The sequence below is a fragment of the Lynx rufus genome, unplaced genomic scaffold (genome assembly GCF_022079265.1).
Source record: "Lynx rufus isolate CCGP_SWC_20201006 ecotype Redwood Valley unplaced genomic scaffold, mLynRuf1.p SCAF_11, whole genome shotgun sequence".
NCBI lineage: Eukaryota > Metazoa > Chordata > Mammalia > Carnivora > Felidae > Lynx > Lynx rufus.
Window position 1 is genome coordinate 3,255,750 of NW_025814825.1, and position 27,279 is coordinate 3,283,028.

Here is a 27,279-nt window from a genome sequence, read left to right on the forward strand (position 1 = left end):
TGACGCAATCAGGCTCCCTGGTAAAGATTTATTTATAATTTTAATAAAACATCCTATTGTTTTTCCTACGAAAACGCCAATAGCTGACTGGAAGAGTGGTGAGGGTGGTGATAAAAATCCATTTCGATCCTCTCCCTAATGTGTTAGTTTTGCAACAACGTAAAAACTGTGTTCACAATGATAGCAACGTATCCATTATCATTTGTGAGTCACAACATCGTAAAGAACCAGCTTATCTTCAACTTTCCTACACTGCCAAAGAAGAATGTGAAGATATTTCTGCCTTCACTTCATTAAAACTATTTTTACAGCAAAACAAATAAATACATACATTTAGCTTTACGTGGAATGAAAAACTCCATAGTTCCTAATGCAAATTTTAAAAAAGGTATTTTTAGTATTTAGTTTCTCAACATCAGAAATGAGAGGGACAGCATTCGGAAACATGGCGCTTAGTCTGTGAAGAGGGGGAAGTAGGTTCATCTCCCAAAAGCCCCAGAAAATCTACAGCCTGAGAGCTGGCTATGAGGGGACAAGGGCCAGCATCTGCTACTTACAGTTGTGGTCATGGTTTCCTCAGTCACTACTTTCAGGGTGTCGACCACTGAGATGTAGCCCAGCCTCCGGGCAATGGCGAGGGCAGTGTTCCCATTCTGGCCAGAGGGAAATGAGGACAAGGAATTAACAAGTCATTCCCCGTGTCTTAGTGTCTGTGTGCTCCCACATGTTTTGCCCATACTAAACAGAAGGCGAGTGTCTCATTGGCCCCACCCACTGCCATACACAAAACACTATTTCATTAGACACATACCTTGCACAAAACCCACCTAACCTGTTCCCCCTCACGCAGCAGAGACTCGGCTTCTACACACGGAACCCAAGAGGCTTATTAACGTTCTAAATCATCAAAGAAACAAACGTTTTTCATTTTATATATGTATTTCCTACTAGTTGGCAATGGATTTGTAGTTTCTAAGTATGAAACATCTAATTACATCTTTCTCTCTCTGGACAGCTCACAATATAGCTATTGTCTCTGCCCTGCATTCCACTGAATGCTCTGTTTATACCTATCAATGAAAGTAAAACAGCAACATTGGTGCCCGATAAAAAATGTAAGAAGATTCCAGTATCCAGGTTCATCTCCTCCCTCCTCCCTTAGCCTCCCTCTTCCCTTCCCTTCCCCCTTACCACAGTGAGTTCATTGGGGGAAGCGTTGTTCTGAAGCAAGACATTTATTATATGTGTGTGTCCCTGCTGAGCTGCTTGATGTAACGGCGTATACCCATTCTGCAGAAGGAAGGTGGAAGAAAGGACATTTACTTCCTTGGACACAAAAATCAATGACTTTGGTGGATACAAAGGAGAAAAGAGTTTACCTTTGTTTTGGCATTAACTTTTGCAGAATGCTGGAGCAGGAAGTTAACAATCTTGATGTTTCCATAGTGGCAGCCCACATGGAGAGGTGTGTATCCCATCTGTAGTTATATTTTTTAGAAAAGAAACCTCATAAGTATACTTTTAGTAACAGCTACCCTAAATAGAAGCAAAAGTATTATTTAACCTGTCTTTTTGAGATGGCAAAAAATAAGTGTTTTCCCCATATGAGTGTGTGTGTGTGTGTGTGTGTGTGTGTGTGAGAGAGAGACAGAGAGACAGAGAGAGAGAGAGAGAGTGTGTATGTGTGTGGGGGGGTACTAAAAAATAGTACCATGTCACGTGTAAGTAGTTAGGAACTTCCCAAAGGACTCTCTCTTGCATCAACTCATTTTATTCTCGCACCAACTTTTCAAGATAGGAAGTAAACATGGCACAGCCGGCAGTCTGGACAGAGTGATGGTGTGGCTTCTGGGGGAGGGTTAGGGAGAGTGTCCTGCAGACAGATGCGGACTAGGATTTACAGAACACTCTATTCTCTCTCTTTTTTTTAAATATATGAAATTTATTGTCAAATTGGTTTCCACACAACACCCAGTGCTCATTCCAACAGGTGCCCTCCTCAATACCCATCACCCACCCTCCCCACCCTCCCACCCCCCATCAGCCCTCAGTTTGTTCTCAGTTTTTAAGAGTATCTTATGCTTTGGCTCTCTGTCCCACTCTAACCTCTTTTTTTTTCCCTTCCCCTCCCCCATGGGTTCCTGTTAAGTTTCTCAGGATCCACATAAGATGAACACTCTATTCTCTAAAAGCATAAAACTGAGGTAGAAAAAAAACACAAAGTGGCTTAATGATAATGCCAGGCAGTGGACGAGCATCAGAACGCATGACAGAGGTGGGAAGCACAGAACCACTAAAGCCGAAGAGGCTGGTCTTCAGGAGGTCTGGGACGCATGAACTTGATCCGGGTGTATATGCTGTAGCTAAAGGCTGCTGCCCAACTAGCTAGAGTCCCATAATTTGAAAACAACTGATTTAGACAAAGCAGTAAGTTGTTTCCCAAATTAACAGACAAAGCAGTAAGTTGTTTCCCAAATTAATATCCTCTGACCGCTGAAGGACATAAGTCCTATCTATTAAAAAATGTATTTTTACACATATATATGATTATATATGTATCATATATATGTGTGTATAACTATGTGTTTAAAATAAGGATATCCAGATACTCTTCTAGATGGCCACATTGCAAGAGACACCACCATGTCATTTCAGTGCCCACAATCAATCTCTGTTTATGAGGACACTGGCAGCACCAGATCACCACAAGGAAGAGCATAGAGTTTTAAAACCATTTCTCAGTATGCACGAGGGGGGCAGGGGAACATGGGGGTCCATGGTTTCAAGGATCTGTATCTCATGTGCGATGCACTATTGTATCTTTATGGTGATTCCATGCTACAGACTGAATGTCTGTGTCCCCCTAAATTCATATGCTGAAACCCCAACCCCCAGTGTGATGGCATTTGGAGATGTGGCCTTTGGGAGGTACTTAGGTCACAGGTAATTAGGTGGAGTCCTCATGAATGGGATTAGTGCCCTTACAGGAAGAGGGGAGAGAGCTCGCCTCTTCTCTCTGCCCTCTGCCATGTGAAGATTACAACAAGAAGGTATGAGATAGCGATCTGCAAACCAGCAAGAGGTCCCTTACCACACAAGGGATCTGCTGGCACTTTGATCTTGGACTTCCCAACTTTCAGAACTGTGAGAAATGGAAGTTTGTCCACTCTATGGTATTCTTGTTATAGCGTCCCCATCTGACGAAGACATGTTACAAATGGGTATATTTGAATTTGAAAAGGGAATGGCCAGGCCATGGCTGATTGTGGAAGGTGAAGACATCTCACCAGGGACGTGATGCCCTAAAGAGCTTACTCTGGTCACATTCTGTTCCACAAACAGAGCTGTCAGTGCTCGCACACTGCCTGGACTCCCACTGATAAAGCTCAGCATAACCACTTGTATGGGAGTCATATGGAAACCCCAAAGCTGCTCCATGCATGATGAAGAAGATCCTGTTTTGGTGACCAGAACTGACTTGCCTACTTTACAGGCACCTTTCTCTTTCTTTCTTTCTTTTCTCTTTCTTTCCTTTGTCTTTCTTTCCTTTTCTTTCTTTCCTTTGTCTTTCTTTCCTCTTTCTTTCTTTCTTTCTTTCTTTTTTTCTTTCTTGTTTATTTATTTTTGAGAGAGAGAGAGAGAGAGAGAGAAAGAAAGAAAGACAGAAAATCCCAAGCAGGCTCCATGCTGTCAGCACAGAGCCCGATGTGGGGCTTGAACTCACAAACTGTGAGATCATGACTTGAACCGAAATCAAGAGTCAGATGCTTAACTGACTGAGCCATCCAGGCACACTGCAGACTTCTTTCTTGATGCTGAGGAGCTCAGGATACTGCATTAGAAATCAGAATGGTGCTTAGTGTAGGAGGCATGGAAATAATTTTCTCTAATCAGTTCTCAGTACAATTAGCTTAACTGAAGTAACATTACTCCCAACTTTAGTGGTAGAGAATTAATCCCAAGCTAAAAAAATATAGAAAATATTTTTAAAATCTAAATATTAAGAAACTTTTCATGTTTTGAGTCAATGTGCCTAAGCAATAATGCAGCAGCTTCCAATGGCTCTTGTACTACATCTATTAATTAGATTTTTTTAAAGAAATTGAATCATTTTAAGTATTTTATTTATTTATTTATTTATTTATTTATTTATTTATTTTGAGAGAGAGAGAGGGAGAGAGGGAGAAGGAGAAGGGGAGGGGGAGAGAGAGAGAGAGAGAGCGTGAGCATGAGCAGCGGAGGGGCAGAGAGAGGGAGGGAGAGGCATGAGGCTCAATCTCATGAACGGTGAGATCATGACCTGAGCCAAAATCAAGAGTTGGATGCTTAGCTTACTGAGCTACCCAGGAGCCCTGATTTTAAATATTTTAATGTACAATTTCTACTCACCGTCATAGCTTCTCATCTCATTCCTAGTAAAACCCTAAGTCATTGTGATGGGCTATTAGGGCCTGTCTGATCTGGTCCCTCCTCTACACCACCTATGCATTAAATCTCTGAGCTCATTCCTCCCAATCTCTTCCCTGTTTGTTATACTCTAAGACACTGGTATTCTCAGTGCTCCACAAGCATTTAAGTATTTTATTAAAAATACATGTGCATCGTCAAGAAGATTTATTTTGCATTTAGAGAAACAAAATTGGGGCTTTTCCATTCATTGAGAGTCATAAAATGCCCACATTAAATGGTACCTTGCATAAATATGCTCAGAGGGATGTGATTTGAGAAATTCTTTCCAACTAGCAGCAATCAATTTTGGAAAGACCGACTATTCTGTCTGGAATAGCTAAGAAATAATCACAGTTCAGCTAACTGAGCAGTCTCGGCCTCTTTTTCCACTGTTGCCTACTTATACCATCATTATAAGCGGGAGTTAAGCCTTCTCCTTTAGGCAATACCAAGAGGTTGCATTTGTATACGAAGAGCAAACAGGTGCAGATGGAGATTCTGGCGTTTTTGATCCATGGTGCCGCAGCACCTTATTTTACTGAGTTAGGTGCATCTGCTCAAACGGGGTTTGGGAGAGAGGAGTAAGAAAGCCACACTTCACTCCCAACCTCCTAAAATCTGTGGTTCTCTATCTACGAGTCCATCCTTAGCCTTCCTTACTCTTGGCATAGTCTTCCTCAGTGAACACACCCATTCACAGCTATGACTACTCCTTGATTTTATTTCAGGCAGAATTTTTTTTTTCAATTTTTATGTGTTGATTATTGTATGTGTATGAAAGACTATCGTCACATGTTATACTAAGGAGTACTTGATAATATGGCAGATGAAGACCCATGGAAGACTGTAAGATATCTTCACAAAGAGCTTTTTTAAAACATCATTGATCCCAGGATTTGTTCTTTGATTTCCACCACATTGTTTCTCAGTGAGAGACAGAGAGAGAGAGAGAGAGAGAGAGAAAGAGAGCGCACAGGGGAGAGGGACCAAAGGAGAGAAAGAGAGAATCCTAAGCAGGTTCTATACTTAACACAGAGCCTGATGCGGAGCTTGATCCCATGACCCTGGGATCATGACCTGAACCGAAATCAAGAGTTGGACACTCAACTGACTGAGCCATCCAAGCACCCCAATACTTCTTTAAGTATTTCTTAAATTTCTCCCTTGTTCATCAATTTCCCATCTGCCCCTAAGCAGAGGTCTCCTTCATTCTCCATCTAGACCTTAGTAACAGCCTTCAAATGCCCCTCCTCCAAACTCCTTTGACCTACTTAGTTTTTGCACTATCTCTTAGGCTCTTTCTAAACCCGATGTCTGATCTTACCACTCTTCTGTTTAAAACCTTCCATGGCTTCCCAGTGCAAACAGGATAAAAAGCTGAACTTACTTTGCCTGGCACATTAAGGCCCTCTGAAATCTTTGAAAATATATATTTTTTTATTATTTAAAACTTAATTTTATTATTTATTATTTTTGACAGAGAAATAGAGAGTGTGTGTGTATGTGAGAGAGGGGGAGAGAGAGAGAGAGAGAGAGAGAGAGAGAGAGAGAGAGAGCATGAACTGGGAAGGGGCAGAGAGAGAGACACAGAATCTGAAGCAGGCTTCAGGCTCTGCATTGTCAGCACAGAGCCTGACGCAGGGCTTAAACTCACAAACCACAAGATCATGACCTGAGCCAAAGTCACATGCTTAACCAACTGAGCCACCCAGGCCCTCTGAAATCTTAATCTTCTAGCAGTATCTTGGGACATGCCCCCAATTTTTTCTCATGTTTCTGTGATACTGAACCAGTTATAGCTCCCTCCTACATTCCCAACCTTTGTGAAATAATTCAGTTAATTACAATAGTTCTAAAATTACTAATTTATATATGGGGTCAAATTCAGGCTTTGTACCAATTACCTATGTGACCTTGTATAAGTAATTACTTGTCTGTACCTCAGTTTCCTCTGAGGGACAGGGATACTAATTTCACCCACCTCCTAGGGTAGTTGTATGGATTAAGCTAATTAATAAAGGAAAGAAATTAATACCTGACACAAAGAAGGTGGGTAATACATTTTATTATATTATTATATATAATTATACATTGTTATATTATATTATTACTATATTATTTTATTATTATTTTTATTATCATATGTCTTCTTTTCTAGACTATAAAGAGATCAAGGAATATATCACCCTGTTGAGAACTTGGCAAGTAGTAAGAGCTCAAAAAAATGAATGTGAAATGAGCATCAAATAAATTTTTTCATTATTTTACACACATTTAAAGAAATATAATTTAACTATTAATTCGCTAATTAGTACCCCTGAGAATCAGTGCATTTGGATGGTCTAAATAAAATGCTTCAGGAGATTATTCTTTTAAAAAGTGAAAGGAATAGCTTTATTTCATCTGAACAGCACTAAATATTAAACCCTGTGGCCAGCAGCACAATTTAGTCTGAACTGATTTGGTGAACTTCAAATACAGAGCTGGACGTGGAGAAGGTCAGCAAGCCCAGTGGGCAGGCTGCAAAAGCTGTTACCAGGATTTTCAGATATTTTTCCCACAAGAGAGGTGTTCTCCATGTTTTCATGATTATCATTTTTTAAATTTAAGCCAGTGAATCTGACGGTACTATACTTTCCAACTGTAGGCTGCTTAGAGACATCATCTTCACCAATAAGAATTTGGACATTCATAGAATAAACTTATTCACAAGATCAGAAGGCAAATCCCAACAACCTATCTCTCTGCACTTCTGCTCTATTCAGCTATAGGATGATCACAGCCTCAGGGCTTTCTTGGTGCTATGATCTTTGCTGAGAACAAAAAGAAAGGGAAAAGAATTTGTAGGAGGCAGAGAGGTGCTTTTCAATTTTTTTTTTTTAACGTTTATTGATTTTTGAGACAGAGAAAGACAGAGCATGAACGGGGGAGGGCCAGAGAGAGAGGGAGACACAGAATCTGAAACAGGCTCCAGGCTCTGAGCTCTCAGCACAGAGCCCGACACGGGGCTCGAACTCACACTCACAGACTGCGAGATCATGACCTGAGCCGAAGTCGGACACTCAACCGACTGAACCACCCAGGTGCCCCGAGAGGTGCTTTTCAAAGTGCATCACTTGTAAAGGGCAGGAAAGGGAACATACTTCATAAATATTATACCAAGTACAAAAATGATCATGACCTAAGGTGGGCTGGGTTAGGAGGAAACCTTAAGCCCAGGGGCCACGTGTGCAAGAGGACTCATGGCACCATGTCCTGCCTCCCCACCTGCCCTGGAGAATCATTGCCACACTTACTGACTGAACTACAGTATATGCTTTGGATGTGCAGGGGCAAAAACATATGGAGAAACTTAACCCTGCCTGTGCTTCCTGGAATCTTTACTCTGTAAAGAGAGAGGTAACCAAAAAACGTGTTTAAGTCTGTGTTTGTGTGTGTAAATAAAACAACACAAGATGAATATATTTACCATCAGTAAAATAAAGATGGTAAGCTAAACTCAGTCCGATTCTTTTTTTAGAATTAAAAATGCTTTTATTTTTTGAATGGAGAGTAGCAAGAAACCATCCAGCTGCTGCCAGTGCCTTTAATGGTTTCTCTGTTAAATATTTAGCTACCTAGGAAAGCACTCAAGACTGAGGATCATGAGAATTTTTAGAAAGGAAGGGAAATAGAGTGAAGGGATTGCTGAGCAAGCTGGCTACCAAGTGAGGTCATGGAGACCTCAAGGCCACAGAAATTCCAGAAAGGGAGGTAGAGGGGAGTTTGCCTACCTCCCAGTTCCACCTCGGGCTGTCCTGACCAGGGACAATGATACTTGCTTTACTGCTTTAACACAAACTTTAAAGCACAGACAGGATCTTGCCTGGTCAGATCTCTTTCAGGCAGCTTCTTTTTAATAGAACACAGTATGTATGGGTGGAGCAGCCACTGCCACAGACAGCCGAACAATGTCCAAAGGGTGTAGTCTACTCAGGGCTGTTCCCTCTGTGCTTGTCTGGCAAATCCAGTCTGATTTTGATGTCTGAATGCCACTTTATTTTTTATGTTTTTAATTTGATAGAGAGGGTGAGGAAGAGAGGCAGAGGAAGAGAGAGAAAGAGAGAGAGAGAGAGAGAGAGAGAGAGGAGATAATCTTAAGCAGGCTCCACGCTTAGTGCAGAGACCAATGGGGGGCTTGATCCCATGACCCTGGGATCATGACTTGAGCTGAAATCAAGAGTCAGGCGGTCAACCAACTGAGCCACCCAGGTGCCCCTGAATATCTTTTGACTTGGCTAATTCCTGGTGATACTATATTTGTTAGTATCTTCAGTATTTATATATACACCTCAGAATCTATACATATTATATACAAAATGTTTGTATTCACAATTTTTCATTTTTAGAGAGAGAGAGAGAGAGAGACAGCATGTGTGCAAGAGTGGAGAAAGGGGCAGAGAGAGAGGGAGAGAGAATACCAAGCAGGCTCCATGCATAGCACAGAGCCCAGTGCAAGGCTTAATACAACTTTATTTATTTATTTTTTTAATGTTTTTAATTTGAGAGAGAGGGTGAGGAAGAGAGGCAGAGGAAAAGAAAGAGAGACAGAGAGAGAATCAAGAATCAGATGCTCAACCAACTGAGCCACCCAGGTGCCCTTGTATTCACAATATTTAATAAGCACTCATTTTTTTTTGTCAAAATATGATATATTTTTGTCAAAATATGATATATGGTGTCAACAATATGATATATGGAAAGAAACAAGAGTTATATTTTAGAGTAGATAAAACAAGTTTGCCATGAAGAGGTAGCAAAATTAAGTGCAAAATAAATGCTCAGAGAAATGGGGTTAATGTGAAGTCCTATGTCTGATGACACAAAACATCCATTTTTCTTATCTGAGTTTGAAATTGTGTAATTATAAGATATTAATCAGTATTGTTTTCTTTCTGAAGAGAGCTATTTGAGAGAAAGAGAGAGAGAGAGGGAGAGAGGGAGATGCTAGTGACCCATACCATAAAGATTTTAGCAAGTGAGGAATAACTGAATAAAACTTATTTTATCCTTTTTTTAATAGACTATATCTGAACAAAGTTAATGGTCACAAATTACTGATAAATTTTTCTGGATGCATTTTTAAAGTCAGTCACAAAAGCTAAAAAAGGTCCAAGATTTTACACTCTGTCCTTGGAGGACCGATTTGTTATCACAAGGATAAATGCTATTAACATGGGTGGATATCTATAGGCAGCTGGGATAAAGTGCCCAGGCCATTAAAGACATAAAGCATCTGGGACACTATAACCAGAGGCTTTGGTGTCCTTTGCACAGATTTATGTTTGACATGCTATGTATAAAAGATATGATGGAAAATTTGTTCTCCCCCCATCAAATTGTACTTGTTTCCATATAGGAGTCACCAAACGGCACATTCTTTTTTGTATACCTTTGTCTGGGCATCCACATTTGCCCCTTGGTTTACGAGGACTTCAGCCACATTCACTCTGTCTTCTTGAGCAGCCAAATGGAGTGGGGTCAGGCCATTCTGCAAAAGATTCAAAGTACAGTCATTTTAGAGAAGGTAATATAGCACACAAGGCATGTATGAGCAACAATTTATGAATTGTAGGAGACTAAGCCTTGAGTTCTTAAATTAAAAAAAAAAAATTATAAATGTTTGAGAGGAAGAGCATGAGTGGAGGAGGGGCAGAGAGAGAGAGGGAGGCAGAGGATTCAAGCAGGCTCTGAGCTGTCAGCACAGAGCCCAATGTGGGGCTTGAACTCACGAACTGTGAGATCATGACTTGAACCGAAGTCGGATGCTCAACAGACTGAGCCACCCAGGTGCCCAAGCCTAGAATTCTTATGTTAAAAAAATCTACAAAATATGTTAGCACCGTGGCAACACTGTTATCTGCAGGCTTCATGAAAATTTCAAACATTCTCAGAAGTGGAGGGAATGGACTGAACCTTGTGGACTCACCACAGACTCTATGGTTTATCAAGGTTTTCCTATATTTGCTTCATCCAGCCCTACTTCCTGTTCATTCTTTTCTTTGTGGACGTATTTTAAGGCAAATCCCAGACATTATACCATTTTCCTACTACATACTCCAGTGTTCACTTGTTAAAACTAGAGGCTTTAAAAAAAAGATATAAAATGATATAATGTCTGGGATTTGCCTTAAAATACTTCCACAAAGAAAAAAATTTTTAAATTAATTAACAAAAATGTTTTGTTGTTGTTAATTTTAAATGAGTAAACAAAAGCAGAATCAGGTCTGTTAAAACAGAAAACAAACTGATGGTTGCCACAGGGAAGGGGGAGTGAGAGATTGTGCAAAATGGGTGAAGGGGAGTGGGAGACACAGGCTTCCAGTTATGAAATGAATAAGTCATGGGAATAAAAGGCACAGCATATGGAATACAGTGAATAATATTATAATAGTGTTGTGACAGGACAGAGATGGTAGCTAAACTTGTAGCGAACACAGCATGATGTATAAACTTGTCAAACCACTAAGTTGTACATCTGAAACTAATGTGAGATTGTATGTCAACTATACTCAAAAATAAGTAAATAAATATTTACCAAAAAGACACCTAGAGAATTTTTTTGCAAAATTATGCAGGAATTTCAACACATGGCCATTGGCACTAGCTTTAGCAGAATTAAAAGAAAAGTTGGTTATAAAATTAAGTATTGACATATGATGATAATATTTTCTTCACCGAATATTAATACCCACAGCTGATAAATATGTTCTGTATGTTGTTTCTGGGTAGGAAAGATGGCCTCGAAATGCAAAATGAATGCTGTACCATGAGAATTTCCAGGTCATTTGAATGGTGTATGTGTTTAATGAGACTGAACATTTGAAACTGAGTCTACAACAGAACGTGCAGGCTACCTGGTTGTTCTAATGGCCAAGAAAAAATCACCAAGACTGTACACAAGTTTAAAAATCCTCTGTAGTTGTAAAGTGTCTTTTCATGAGTAATATTTAGGAAAGAGTAACTTGGTGTGAGTGCTTGCAGATTGTTTTCTTTCCCCCAGTATGAGCATGGAGGTTAGTATCTGAGTCCTGGAGGCCTTCCTTCTCTTCCTCTAGCATCTGTGCGACGGGAGCCTCGGCCATGGCATTTGTCAGAGGAGAGGAGTGAATCAGGGACAACACCAGCGAGGGCACAGAGCCCTGTAGATGCCGTACATGACTTATTCAGGGGTTGCTGTCCCATCAAACAGATTATAGGATTCAGGAAGACTCACTTGCTCTCGGCTTTTTAACTATTTACAGAATTTGGGAGGAAGCCCACTCAAACTGAAAAGAGAGGAAATATGAAAAGGAGGACCAATGCACTCAGTTGAAGTCCAAGAAAAATAAGCTGGGGCCAAGACTGGCACCACCCAACACTGACATAATCTTAGAACAATGTTCCATGTTCTGCTTTATTTATTTATTTATTTATTTATTTATTTATTTATTTATTTATTATTTTTAATTCCAGTTAGTACACATACAGTGCTCTATGAGTTTCATGTATACAATATAGTGATTTAACACTTCCATACATCAGCCAGTGCTCATCACAACAAGTGCCCTCCTTAATCCCTGTTTCACCCATCCCCCCACCCCCTCCATGTTCTACTTTACAGGAAACAAATATTTTCAGCCATAGTATTTTGTAGAGGTTACCTATTCTAAGTTTGAGACTTTTCAAGACTTTTGAAGATACTTTACTGAGTGTTTCTCAGCAAAGTTTGGGAAAGGTATTGTGGCATGTGCCTTACTTTCTCATGTTCCCCTGTGTTCATGCTGCCTCATGGGTTACCCACTCTACCTGTACCATGGAGTCACTCACAGCCTTCCTGGACTTCACTGTCTGTCCTTGTCTCACAAAGGGCCTCATTGTTACATTTATGTGCACACCTTCTATGTGCTCACCTCTATTAAGAGCATCATAATCCTGCATTTAAATTCTGTTTCCTTGGGGCGCCTGGGTGGCTTCAGTCGGTTAAGCGTCCAACTTCAGCTCAGGTCACGATCTCACAGTCCGTGAGTTCAAGCCCCACGTCGGGCTCTGGGCTGATGGCTCAGAGCCTGGAGCCTGCTTCCGATTCTGTGTCTCCCTCTCTCTCTGCCCCTCCCCCGTTCATTCTCTGTCTCTCTCTGTCTCAAAACTAAATAAACGTTAAAAAAAAAATTAAAAAAAATAAATAAATTCTGTTTCCTTGTCTGTCTTCCTCAAACCACTGTGACCTTGTTGAGGCAAATACTGTGTCCTTAATCTTTTTATAACCAGTGTCTAGCGTCTAGCACTGAATCATCCACTAGATGATTAAATCAGAAGATAAAAGCAAACATCTTTAGATAAAATATGCTAAAAAGAAACTTATTTTTATGTTCATGATTTTCATTTAAAAGATTTTATTTTGTTATTTTTTTAAAAGTTTATTTAATTTTGAGAGAGAGAGCACGCACAAGCGGGGGAGGGCCAGAGAGAACAAGGGAGACACAGGATCCAAAGCAGGCTCCAAGCTCTGAGCTGTCAGCACAGAGCCTGATGCAGGGCTCGAACCCATGAACCGTGAGATCCAAGTCGGACACCTAACCGACTGAGCCACCCAGATACCCCATCATTAAAAAGATTTTTAAAAAATAATGTGGTGGTTACAACAGTCCCATTTGAATTCAGAGGTTACCTGTTAATCTTTTATAAGGTTTCAACCATCGCTTATTTTAAAAAGTGGCGGTTATTTGGAACAAGAGAACACCACTAACTCAGAATATCAACAGCCCTGCTTAATATTCTATTAGTGGTACAAAGGAATAGAGCTACTTGTAGTCTACAAAATCCATGTGGGAAAGCAGGAACATCAAAAGCGAAACTGAAATCAAACACTAGCTAACTTCACTAGTAGCTAGTCATGGTCTCTTTTCCTTGAAGCTACTGGGAACCACTGATTACTAGTCAGAAAAGAAATAAGTGAAAGCAATAAACTATTTAGTTCAATATCAATTTTCACAAAAGCTAAATCTTTCTTTTTAATATCTATTTTTTAACAAGGAAATAAAATCTAGTGTTAAGTGGGGAGGTAGGACAGGAAGGGAGAGACAATAAATGATGTTTAAAATTGGCAGTTTAGGAAAAACTGACAGAAAATGGTCAGAGTTTCCTTATTGAATAACACGTTCTGCTCATTTTCTGTTTTCACATCAGGGCTTACTTCACACTTTATATGGAACATGGCAACTGAGAAAGGAAGCAAAGATTTACAAATGCCTTCATATTAGATCATTCCTTGGTACTGTGAAGTTCTTGAAAGTTCCTTAACTTTAATGTGCTCATGGGAAGCCAGCTGATCTGCTTTTCAAAATTTCTCTGGAAGTATCTCTGCTCATGTAGGGTTTTTTCCCTGGAGGATGGCGGACAATTTTGGTCCTCAGAATTTCCTTGCTAATTTCCAGTCTATCAAAGCAAACACTGGGAAATTCTGAAGTATTTTCAGCCTAAAAAATGTCTGTGATTTTAAGGCAAATGCAAGGCTGGATATGTATTGCAACTAGTTGACTGGAGGATTTTATTTATTTGTTTATTTGTTTGACTGGAGGATTTTAAAGAAAAAGAAGTCACAGTATACTTTGGTATCAAATCTCCTGAAAACATTCACCTATTAACCAGTTGTTAAGGTCTATATTGCCTTTGAGAGAATTAGTGAGATACAGTATTCTGGGCCCTTCAAATAGACTGACTCTAATGGATGCCAGAATGTACTTCAATTTGAGAAGACCAGGTCTTCTACCTTGTCTTTAAGACAAGTTGAATTTTGCAGCAAATTATTGTAAGCTTGGTCTCTATCTGAACGCTTGAAATTCAAAAACCATCCTGTTTATAATGGCTGTTTGAAATTGCTCTGTGATTCCTATTAATACAGAGACATGCACAGATAAAAGGAATGTTTAAAATAAAAGTTAAGAGAAAATCAAATTGTTACACCAGAAAACTATGAAAAATATTTTGTTCTATAATAATCACAAAATATTTTCAAGATATTAAAACTGAAATAAAAAATATTTCCCTGTTCTCTTATGTATGTCTTTTGGTCTATAGAATTTGTTAAATTACAACCTCGGGAATTCAGGTTAGTGCAGAATAACATTTTCCCTAAATTATAAGAAGTCCACAATTAAGACAACTCTTATTTTCTTCCTTAAGGAGAAGGTGCTGAATGTTACCTCAGTTAATCTTTATGACATTTCTGTGAAGTAAATATTGTTGTCTTCATTTACTAGAGGGCAAAATTGAGGCTCATCAGGTCATATAGCTTGTTCAATCAAGTCACACATCAAGGAAGAGTCAGGCTTAGGATTCACACCCAGGGGATTCAAAACCTCCATGATTCCAAAATACAGTCCATGTATATGAAAAACAAATAAAATTACTTGTCATTTGTCCCCATAAAACTATTGCTGTCTTGAAACTCCACTCCAAAACCTGAGCTATGGCCATGCCATCACCAACTGGTAGAGAAAAAGCCAGGGAGTTTGGATTGTCAAGAACTTGGGAGCACTGTAGCAGGCTTTTGTGTTATATGAAGGGAAGACTTAGAAACATCTGTTCTGTGCTTTGAGCAGACCTCAGACTTAAGGTATTAATAAATAGTTTAGCAAACCCAAATTCTCTGATACATGCAATGAGAGGTCTAACTTCATTAACATGTCTCTGGCCAATTGTGGGCTAGACTTTGCTTCATAAAATTCTTCACTAATAATGGGGCTGCCAAATATGAGGACAGGAACTTGAAAAAACTAGGGAACAGAGACTTCACACGTTCCTTGAAACTGCCAATTTACATAGAAAGACTAACAACCTTTCCAACCTATTGAATAAAATAGCTACTCTAAACTTCTGTTATTAAAATGGACTCCATGAAGGCAGCACTCTTTCTAATATTTATTTTTTAAGTAGGACTTAAAACTGGGAGAGGCAATGAGTAGGTACCCCCAAAATATTTGCAGACAAAATCAATAGGCTATAATTTACAAGTTACTATTTTGCTAAGTTCTGGCAAGGTAATGTGGTACTTTGAATTAGCATTATAGCAAAACTTCATATTATTAAGAAAAACTTTGTGGACTTCATTTTTATGACTATATGTTATTCAATTGTATGACTTGACAAGTATTGATTTACCATTCTCTTACTGTTTAAACATTTTTTCTCAAAGTCTTTACTATAATAAGCAATATTTTGGTAAACATCTTGGTGCAACGTTACACTTTATATATTCTATTTGACCTGGATTCTTCATGCTTCTTAGTGCATGCTTCTTAGTGACCTCTCTGAGAGGTAAGGGTTCGTTATACGCTTTGCAGAGAAAAAGAAAGGTTACCTTATTGCTCAGGTTCACATTAGCATTTCTGCTGAGGAGCAGGGACACCATGTCCACATGTCCTTCCTGAGCTGCAAGATGGACAGAAGCAATTCCTTGCCGGGTAACTGCATTTGCATCAGCACCATATTCCAGCAGAGTTGTCGCTATGTCCATCTGGTTCTTTTTGGCAGCGATGTGCAGTGGCGTATAACCATTCTGTCAACACGAATCACTTAGTCACATGCCCAGTAACAAGATAAAAATGTGTGCAGTGCACTTTCAAATAGGATGCTCCCCTTTCTAGTGATTTTCTTCGACGGTTTAAAAATTCATAATCACAGAAGCAAACTGATAAATCAAGCTGTGCCATTAATGTACTGCCCTAATGTCTCCCGCATCCCTAAATTGGGAAAACATACTATAGACAGTTTAATGCAGAGTACCACCAGTTTTGCAAAAGGAATATAGGGTCCTCTCTTGCAGGCAGTTAATGTTAGTAGGTGCTCAATAATTACTTGCTTTATTTAAATTGCCAATGTGAGGAAACACAACTAGGAAACAACAAACAATGTGGTACCATGGACATGTTCAGAGCCATTATTCCACTTTTCATTCAATAATAGCTATTCAGAGCCATTACTCTACCTTTAAAATATCTTTAATAGTCACTTGTTGCTAACAAGTTGAAAAATTTACTGTTCATGGTAGTCAAGATGCTATAATCTACCCTCACAGCCCCTTTGATTGCCTCTTCTATGAAACTCTAGTTTCTACGTTATGCTTCAGCTGAACTGGTTTCCCACATAAGATACAGCTCATGTTTCTATTTTGCCTCATTCTGTCAAGAATGTTCTTCTCCACTATGTCTTTGGGGTCAGCATCTATCAGCTGAAGATTCAGCTCAAGGGTTATACTCTCATGAAGGGTTTCATTTCCTCCTTCCCCACCTACACCCACCCCCAACCTAACTGACTCCAATCAAAGTCCTGGAGATAGTGGCACTTTTTCCTTTGCATACCTGTTTCCTCCTACTAAAATACAAATTTGTTGAGGGCAGGTATTGTGTCGTATTTGTCTTTGTATCTCTACTAGTGCCTCACAGGGACTGGTGAATCCTCAGAATTTGAGTCAAGCTTACTACCACTTTCAGGACATTCTGGGATCCTTGTCTTGACTGACCTCTGATGACCAGAGGTTCAAGCAACTTAAATTCCTCTGGCAAACTGGCAATTAACTGTGCCTCAGGGTTGTTCATAGTCTTCTGCCCTGAGAAAGAAAGGTCCCCTGCACTAGGGGACCTTGTCCAGCCTTATTGTCATTTAAGAGAAATGCAAGATTATATTTTCACTTGGGCATGAATCCAACTATATAAGATATGCCAATGAAAAATGAGAATGATTTTTTATAGAAAAGAAGATTTAGAGGAAAAAAAATGGAATTCATGGATTCACATTTGGCAAAATGATCCAAAGCTAGACAACTATCAGTCACAATCTTTCCAGGCCATATGGATGGGTAGGAAACAACACAGAAGACAGTGGGGGCTGCCGCACCACTGATCCGGCCAGCCTACTGCAATTACCCTCATATTTTAAGTCATTAGCATGTCCTAGTAGGATAATGGTTCTCACTTGAGAAACACCCTTTCCGTAATCAATTGTAGAGGATTTAAGCAAGTGGAAATGCTGCTTCCAGACTCTTCTGAAACCAGCCTCTGCCAAACGGGATGGGCCAGGGTAGAAGATTTTATATCCCTATTTTTAGTTTTGACCTTTTGCCATCTGGAAACCCTAGCTGACCTGGGAAACATTTGTCCCTCTGTACAGACACACCCTAAAGGGATTGCCTTCAGAGCCAAATGTAGAGCTTTGGACTGAGCCCAACTTTACAGCGAATGACAGGAGGGGGTGGTCTGTTTCGTTACCATCCCCACCCCTGCATAAAAGCCAAAATTCACAAAATCAGTGCTAAAATAGGTCATCTGATTAGTCAATATGTCTAGCACTGGCTAATCAGAGTGGTAACAGCAACATAGCCTGAGTTTAGCTTCTTGTTATGCATCTTATTTCTTTTTGCTTTTGCTACAGACATAACCTTCGCGTTAGTTACTTGTCAACCACCGAAGGCAGGTCAGTGTCCTTTAACAGGTGACAATCCTCTGGATTATTTCTTATTCCACCCAAAAATCCTAGGTCCTAAAGAACACTAAAAAGAGAAACTCTGGCATCTCTGAAATGCATGCTGACTTTAGACAAGTTACTCATGATTACTGAGGGCTTTACTCTGAGCTCCTTACCTGAGCTACAAAGGAAAGAATAAAGCAAGGGAAAAACAATTCACGGCATTTATTTTAGAATGGAAGTTCATCTCAGAAAGACTTAAAAATATTTCAAATAATAAACAAAAAGGTTCATCTTGAGACCTATCAGAAGTTCTCTAATCTTTCTAAATGCTTCTTAATTTCTGGAAAGTAAAATGATTCTCACCTATCACACTAAAGGGAAAGATGCATTTATCAGAAGAGAAATAAAATAGTGACAGATTCGGCTACAGAATAATCTTAAATATTTTTTTCCTCTTGATGTGGAGAACAAAATGCTTGCAGTGTGTGCTTTTGTAATTCAAGATGAAAACAAAAGGAAATGCAATTTTAAGTTAACAAAAGTAATAGATGTATATCATACTTTATATTTTTTTCCAAGAATCTCTACTGTTCCATACCAGTAGATATATTGTACATTTTATGGAAGAGAAATCTGATAATAAGTTAAGACTCACTATCTGTTTTCCACGATGAGTGTCCAGGTTATGCCTGATTTCATGCCAATACCGCTTCTAGCATAGAGTCCTGCCTCGGGAAATAGATCTGGTGAAAATGGATCACAGAAGCCCATCTACTTTTTCGGCACCTTCCCTCCTCCCCCATTACAAAATCGCATCAGGTTCCTAGGACATGTATGAGTAAGAAAATATGTTGGCAATTCTATGAAACAGAAGAAAAGGCAAGAGAGCATCACCTACCCTAAGAACCCAGCATGTGAACTGAGAAAGAGTTCACACTGAAGTCAACTGCTGTTATAGTCATATGTTCAAATTGTGCCTTTTTGAGCCTTTGTCCCTCATTTTTCACCACAGCCAGAATTTGGAAATGCTAAACCTTCCTTTACTCCAGGGAGTATTTACCTACTTCTTTATCCCTTCTCCCTCCTTCTTTAATAAAAGAGCCTTGGCATTGTGTCCAGCTGAAAAACTACACTTCCTAGCTTCCCTTGCAGAAAGAAGTGGCCAATGACAGGTAAGGAGAAATGGCTGGGTGGAGTTTCTGGGAATGCCCTATTGTCTTTCTTTCCTGCTTGAAAAGAGGAACTGGCAGCCTGGGCAAAAACAGTCTCTGAAAGGAAAGGAAGAAAAAAAAAATCACAGGGAGCTTTTCTTAATGTTCTGGAAACACTGGACCAACATCAACAACTGCCTACCTCCAGACTGTTTATAAATGAGAAAAAATAGAGCCTCATCAGTTTAAACAACAGTAGCTAGGTTTCTGGCCTAGCAGATAAAGCCCATCCTTAACTGAAGGAACAGACTTTGCTTGGGATCAAAGTCTAGAAAAAGTTCCTGACCAGGATCAGTGCCTCAGACAGTGGGAATGATCAGCCATGTAGCAGCGATGGTATTACTGAAGCTCTTATGGAGGCAATTGTGCTGTGGCAGCAAGAAGTAACATCTCCTTGGCAAAGCCAGTGTTGGATTGGCTATAAAAGCTACTCCAAAGGCTAAGTGCTGTTAGAACTCTTTTCAACTCTTTGTTGTGAAGGATGTTTTACAGACATGGAAACATGAAGTCTTGTTTGACAAATATGAAGCTGGAAATCAACTGCAAATATACCTACTATGGACCTATTTAAGGGTTATTTATGGATTGAAAGAAGGAATGGATGGACGAAGGGTGGCTTGCACTCATTTTGCTTCACTTATCTACTTTATGACTCTTGTCAATTCTAAACTGCTTGGTACTAGTTGTGTCAAAATGCTTACTCTCATGTGAGGAATGAACAATTTTCCTATTAATTATCTTACTGTTTTGTGAGGAGTGAATAATTTGCTTATTAATTATTTTCCTACCAAGAACCTGGAGTTATTATAATATAATAAAAGTGGCCCAGGCCCAAAAGGATATTAAAATATACTGAAATGAAATAGACAATCATTAAGTTTCAATGTAATTTTTTTCACTTTTTAAATTGTGGTAAATATACATTATGTAAAACCAAACCATTTTTAAATGTATGGTCAATGGCGTTAACTACATTTCACATTGTTCTGGAACCATTACCACCATCCATCTTCAAACTGAAACTCCATCCATTAAACACCAATTCCCCAGTCCTTCCTCCCTTTAGCCCCTGGCAACCAGCATTCTACTTTCTATCTCTCTATGACTGAACTCATACAGTATTTGTCCTTTTGTGTGATTGGTTTATTTCACTTAGCACGGTGTCTTTGAGGCTGATTAATGTTGTAGCATGTGCCAGAATTTCCTTCCTACTTCCTCCATTGTATGTATACACCACATTTTAGTTATCTGTTCATTCTTCAATAAATACTGAGTTGCTTCCACCTTTTGGCTACTGTGAATAATGCTACTATTCATTTTTGTTTTAAAGATAAAGCTTTATCAAAGGCCAAGGCATGGTTTTATGATAGAAAAAATGTTTGTCAGAATCAGAAACTATGGAGGGAAAGCCACATTTAGATGAAAAGCAAATTTGGAGGTTTGGTTCTGAAGTATAGATTTCACTGGGTACATTCTGGAGAGGCTGGGGCAGGAGATAATTAAGACATATAGGAAAAGAGTCCTGAGGAGAAATAGGTGTCAAAGATAACCTAGTCTTCAAAAAGAGAAGGTACCTGAAAACTTTCTCTCTTAAAGTCCACAAAGTGATCTAGAACAGCCCATTCATTGATCGACCTGTGTGTACAACAGATTCAATGTAAACACTAAGTTTAAAGCAGAGCACTGTAGCTGTCCCACAATGGCAGAGTAAAAAAAAAAGATGTATAAAGCTTAAAAATGCTAAAAGTTTTTCCAACCAATAGTATTTGGTGAAAGAACTAGACAGCATTAAGTTGTGGTTTGTATCTTTCCACTTTTCTCAGATCACAGCCACCTGTTCCACAAGAGAGAGCTTACTAAACTGACAGCACTCTATTAACCTACCTTCAAATACATTCTTCTTTATGATTTGCCTCTCAAATCAGAATATCAGGGAATCAGGAAGCCATATACTCTATGTATCTCTTTTCTGAAAAATGTAGGTTGTCTACTGGCCCCAAACACCCTAATAATAGGAATAAAGATTCCTCTTAACAATCATAAAAACTCATAAAACAAAATTTCCCAACCCATGTTATTAAACAGAAATAAATAACTCGAAGGCAATGTTTTATGGCCAGGAAAATATCACACATATTTTATAACCTTGAAAAATCAGACTTTCTTACTCCCTCAGGCTATGCTGATGTTTTTAATCTGGCTGAAGAAAACTTCAACTTTATTTCCTCCACAGGCTCCAGGATGTCCCGGATTTTTAAGGAAAATCAATTGGCACGTGAATATTTATTGAGCATCTACCACATTAGGTGACCAAAGATCTGAAGGCACAGATTCCCTGAGGAGCTTATATTTCTGTGTCTTTTAAGTGATGTCTAAGGTGCAGGGTGCTACATGTGCAGCAAAGTGGATGCACACACAGAGACCAACAGACACTGCTCACAGGCCTCCTCGGGCTGTCCAATCACAGGTACCTTTGCAGCCGCGTGAGGTGAGGCTCCTTGGTCCAAAAGCAGGAGGGCCACTTTCTGATTATCGTAATGTGCAGCTACGTGCAGTGGAGTTAGCCCGCTCTGAAAACACGTGCAGAAACAACAACCAGTGTCAAAAGCGTCTTAACATCAGAGGCCTAGATTTAGGAGATAGGATTAGTGTGGGTTCAACACAGAGTGTAAGTTACATTCCGCTTTCCACAATGCTTGGACCCCAGCGTTCACCTCCTGTTTCCAAAGTGATCTTCATCCTATGCGACTTAACTCGGGACTAGTCATAATTTAGGTGGCTGGTGGTGAAGTAGCAAGTGCTTGTTTTGCTACCATGGAAGGGGCCTGCTACCATGGAAGGTGGTCAGCCTCATACCTTCCCAGCAGCATCTGGAGATGCACTTTTCTGTAGCAGGAGATTGGCTACTTCCAGCTTCCCATATTTTGCGGCCACATGGAGGGGAGTAAATCCTTTCTGGAAACAGAAACATAAAAATAATGACCAAGAGAAATGAAACAAAGGTATCGCTTTCTTGGAACCAATGAATTATTCTCACGATGAAGCACAGTTAAGCCTGTATTTAAAGACCAACACTGGAAGACAACAGCTAGAATCTCCTTATCAACAAGGATGAGCAGTATTTAATCTTTCTCTCTCTGTTGACTGAGTCACAACATGCCACTAATTCTGGGACTAATCAGGCATCTGACCAGAATGAAGGTGGAGAGCTAGATCTGGGACTTATTCTAGAGCTATTTTGGGATTTCACATTTTGGGAAGAATATGTTACTGGGTCCCAATTTGGATTTGGAAGGCTTGGGAAAATCCAGGACAAGTCTGGACCTCCCATATTCCCACATGACTAGACTGGAGCCTTTCTCTTCCTCTTCTCCTATTTCTGCATGTATACACATATCTTTATGTATGCTCTAGGCCTCAGGGGTAGGAGTCAGAGAATCATGCATCTTAACCACAAAAGGTGAACTGAATAATAACACATGGTTCTATCCCAGTAAGTTTGCAAGAGCTGGGTACTGAGAGTTGAGTAGTTGCTCTCCCTTGCTACCTGCTCCTACAAGGACATGGGTATCCACCAGTCAGTCACTATGCACAGTTATGGAGGTTCCCAAGCATGAGTCAGCAACTGGAAGGTCATCAACACATTTGACCTCATGAGACTAAAGCCAACTAGAGCCAATGGGCAGCTGGCATGGTGGAAGGGCAAGTGTACTCAAAACCTTCATCACTCATTACTCTGTTTTACATATTAAATGAAATCCAGGAACTTTGCAACTCTGCTCTACTTAAGAGCCTGAAGAGTCACAGGGGGCAAAAGTTGGAGGTAGTCATCATTTATTCGGATAGTTTTCCAAGTATTTCTAATTATTGTAATTATCTTGTGCATTGATCACACTTCTCTGTATCCAAATAAGGGAGTGAAGCACTAATTTCTAGTTTTCTAAGACATGCCATAGGCCAATTCATCTTTCTATCACACTTGTTAGGTTTACGTAGTATCACCAAAAAATGAGCTCTAAATTTGCAGTCTGTACCCACAAAGTAACTAAGTGGTAGATTATTGTTCTAAGGCATCAGAGTTGAGATTTTAAAAATTAAACCATTAATCATACAAGACAACAGCAACAAAAGAACACCAAACAAAAATAATCCAAGAAAAATTCACCTCCTGATTTGAAAGTGGTTTGTATACCTGGCCTTAGCAGGAGAGATCTATGGCTGTGTTTTTAAATCACCATTTAAATCTATCAAATAATGTGCAAGAAACATTGTAATCTAGATATCATTGATGATTCTTTGGAAGATAATGCACTGAGAAACATAAGACAAACAAACATACCCCAAACTACCCTGCCTCACTCCATGGCTTTGTTTAAATTTATTTAAAAAAATTTTTTTTAATGTTTATTTATTTTTGACAGAGAGAGAAAGAGACACAGCATGACCTGGGGAGGGGCAGAGAGACAGGGAGATACAGAATCCGAAGCAGGCTCCAGACTCTGAGCCATCAGCACAGAGCCCAACGCAGGGCTCAAACCCACAGACTGTGAGATCATGACCTGAGCCAAAGTTGGACGCTCAACCGACTGAGCCACCCAGGTACCCCTTATTTTTTTAATGTTTATTTATTTTTGAGAGAGAGAGAGAGAGAGAGAGAGAGAGAGAGATGCAGAATGTGAGCAGGGGAGGAGCAAAGAGAGGGAGACAGAATCAGAAGCAGGCTCCAGGCCCTGAGCTGTCAGCACAGAGCCTGATGTGGGGCTCGAACCCATGGACCACGAGATCATGAACTGAGCTGAAGGTGGACGCTCAACCGACTGAGCCACAAGGCGCCCTTCCATGGTTTTGCTGACCATGTTAAGGGCTATCCTGGGATCCCAAGGATAGATGCTGTTGTATCATTCGTGTACCTATTACCATGCTGGGAATTGTAAGGAGGATGGATCTGGGGGGGGACACAACAGGATTTCAAGATTTACTTTCATACCTTTGTTGTTATAGATAAAGATGCTCCATGATCCAAAAGGAATGCAGCTACGTCCTCATGCCCCTCGCGGGCCGAAAGGTGGAGTGGGGTATACCCAGAAGTTGTGGCTGCATTTGGAGATGCTCCTTGCTGCAACAGCTGTTGTACTATATCTGCCTTCCCCAATCGGGCAGAAATGTGGAGTGGGGTTTGGTCATCCTAAATGACAAGGTTGAAATACAAGGCTGATTAGCTGAGAACACAATGGTGACATTGTGAAACATTCAGCAAACTTTGCTTGGTATCAGAGGCTACCGTAGATTCTTTGCTTCAATGCTAAAAAAATCCCATTTATCTTTTTCTTTAACATTTAGTAAGGGGGAGATGGTGGATCTAAGCACCTTAAATACCCTTTGAGTAACCTATTAGTATGAAAAGTGTGAAAGGCAGTTCTATCTATAAATTATCCTCACTACCACCTGCCATATTTTATTAAAATTTTATCCCCTAATGATTCCTTTTTTGGGGAGGTAAGGGAATTTATCCTACTAAAACTGGGAAAGGTATTATACCTCACCAGTTATTGTGCCCTCATATGGAATGAATTATTTTATTGGCGCCACCTTGCCATAGTCCAAAGCACAGAGGCCAGGTATAGGGTTGTCCAGGTATAACTGCACAAAGACTCCTAGCCAAGAAGGCTGAAAGGCAGCCAACCCTCTGCTTGTCAAGGTGTACATCCTGGCATGAGCTGTATCTACCTAGGAAAGGCCCCTTATTACAATTCACTCCCAGGCATGAGGCACTATATCTTGCACCTTGAGGATCTTATCCCCAAATGGGAGAGGCATCTTTTTCTAGTTTGCCCAAAGATGCCTTGTGGTGGTCATCCAATGAGAAATCCTCTATTTGAGTGTGAAAAAATTCAGGTGAGTACTTTAAATAGGGAAGCTAGAGAGAAGAGGTTGGAGCACAGGAGAGTGCTCTGAAAAGCTAAGGAGGATGAGAGTCAAGGTCAAAGCAAGAGGGTCTATGTAAGAAGTATAAGAGGAATTGGTGGAGCCACAGGAAGAAGAATACTGAAAACAGAAAAAAGATAATTGTCACAGAAAAAATTTCCTGTAATTCTGCTACTGCCACGACCACCACTAAACATGGGCTGAGCACCTACATGTCCCAAGCTCTGTTCTAAGTACGCCACCTACATGAATTCATTAATCATCACGACAATCTTACCACTTGTAATTGTTAGTATTTCCATTTTCTATATGAAGAAACTAGAAAAATAAATGTGCCACAGGGATAGATATTCATTAACTCGCTCAAACACTATATAGCTAATAAATGGAGGACCAAGGTTCAAACCCAGGCATTCTGGCTGAGAAAGAAAGGTTCTTAATCACAAAACATACTGCCTCCTTCATGAAACAATAACTACAAATTCTATGCTCAATTTCAGCCGTGAGTGAAACCTTTTCCTAGATACAATGCTTGATATGTCACTAACAACACTCAGAAAATGTGAGGTTTCTTGTAATCCATGGTAGGGTACAGCTTTTCTTATTTATTCTACTTTACTGATTAAGCAGACTGAACCACCATCTCTAGATCAGGGGTATGAAAACTACAATCCAGGGGCCAAATCCAGTCGCCACCTGTGTTTGTAAACCAAGTTTTATTGGAACATGGACACACCCATTTGCTTATGTAGGATTGCCCATCACTGCTTCTGTTCCAAAATGTCAGAGTTGAGCAGCTGTGACAGAGATGGTGCATCTGTTAAAGCCTACAATATATACTAACAGGCTCCTTACAGAAAAAGTTTGCTGACCTCTGTCTCCAGACCCTCTGTAAAATCCACCAACTGGCACCACAGTACATTGGACACCCAAAGCTTGTGTCTGCTGCTGTTATAACCTTTAGGCTCATCTGCAGATCTTATGCTTACAATGATCTAGTTGTGTTTGTTCCCACACTACTATTTTGTACTAGTAACATTGCTACTTTGTGCTATATTTGCACTAATTACTTTAATTAAACAATCGCACAATATGTTAGCAGGTAAAATATGAATCTGAAAGGGAAAGATTAATTTTCCCCTAAGAAGACTAATTTAAAAGCTTTGGAAAGCTCTGACAGAAGTTGATAAAAAACAATTGTGGTCAAATTAGATATGGGTGAGACAACTAAATATTTTGGGGGGATGTTATAAAAGTCTAGACATATTCTGTATACAAATTGCTTCATATATGTCTCAGTTTTCTCACTACTTAACCTGAAACTAGAAACTGCAGACCATTTATATACTGAAGGTTAAATTAAATGATTAAGGCATTTACATATTTATTTACGATCCCTGACCTGAACTGCCATTTTGATAGCCAGACCAACTACCTATCTCAATAGTGAAAGAAAAGTGGGTTTCTTCTGGGAGCTAAACCAGGAAAGCGAAGCATTCAGTCTCAACCCAGACATTCTTCTATGCAAAGGCAAATCCCTAAAGCCACTCCAATTTGAGTCTGAGGGTTTATAACATCTCAAGTTGTGAAGAAAAGGTAAAACCTTCCTTTTTCCTTTTATGGCTGTGACAGGTGACATATAAGTCAACCAAAAGAGTTCAATTATGCTTCCAAATTATGCCTGTTCTAGAAGCTTTCCACATGAGCCCTTCTCTATGGAGTGTGAAGAATTCTGGATCAAGTCTAGGTTTGATTCCAAAATCTGTTAGAGGCTAGCAACGTGCCAAGGATGCAAAGTTCTTGTTCTATTTAATTTTGTAAAATAATTGAATGGACAAATGTGTAGGGAAGGATTTTTTTTTTTTTTTTACAATATCACTTGGATAGATACTTTTGTCAAGACTTTATAAGAGTATCCCTGAAAGAGAGCATGCAGGTGTTTCAAGGTTTTAATAAAATCAAGGGTAATTTTTTTCCTCAAGAGCAAAGGCTTTCCTGTGTCACACATACCTTGGCTTTAGCTTCTACCTGAGCGCCGTCTTGCACCAGATACCTCACGACTTCAGCTTGGCCAGATCGAGCTGCCATGTGCAGCGCTGTTTCTCCTCTCTGGGGAACATGAGCCAAAGGTAATTAATGGAAGCTCTGAAGAAGGGTGGCATATTTTATTTGCATAATGCTTATGATGTAGGGTGTTTTTCTTTTTTAA

General features: G+C 39.7%; 1 protein-coding gene across 1 annotated transcript in view; it reads right to left on the reverse strand.

Annotated features, from left to right (window-relative positions):
- Positions 1–27,279, reverse strand: part of ANK3 (ankyrin 3) — a 322,298-nt gene that overhangs the window by 115,185 nt on the left and 179,834 nt on the right. The window contains exons 13-21 of the mRNA XM_047071796.1: positions 27,081–27,179; positions 24,133–24,330; positions 22,002–22,100; positions 21,617–21,715; positions 15,830–16,027; positions 9,881–9,979; positions 1,380–1,478; positions 1,192–1,290; positions 558–653 (exon numbers count right to left, since the gene is read on the reverse strand). Coding sequence (XP_046927752.1) covers positions 558–653; positions 1,192–1,290; positions 1,380–1,478; positions 9,881–9,979; positions 15,830–16,027; positions 21,617–21,715; positions 22,002–22,100; positions 24,133–24,330; positions 27,081–27,179 — 1,086 coding nt within the window. The remainder of the gene's footprint in view (positions 1–557; positions 654–1,191; positions 1,291–1,379; positions 1,479–9,880; positions 9,980–15,829; positions 16,028–21,616; positions 21,716–22,001; positions 22,101–24,132; positions 24,331–27,080; positions 27,180–27,279) is intronic.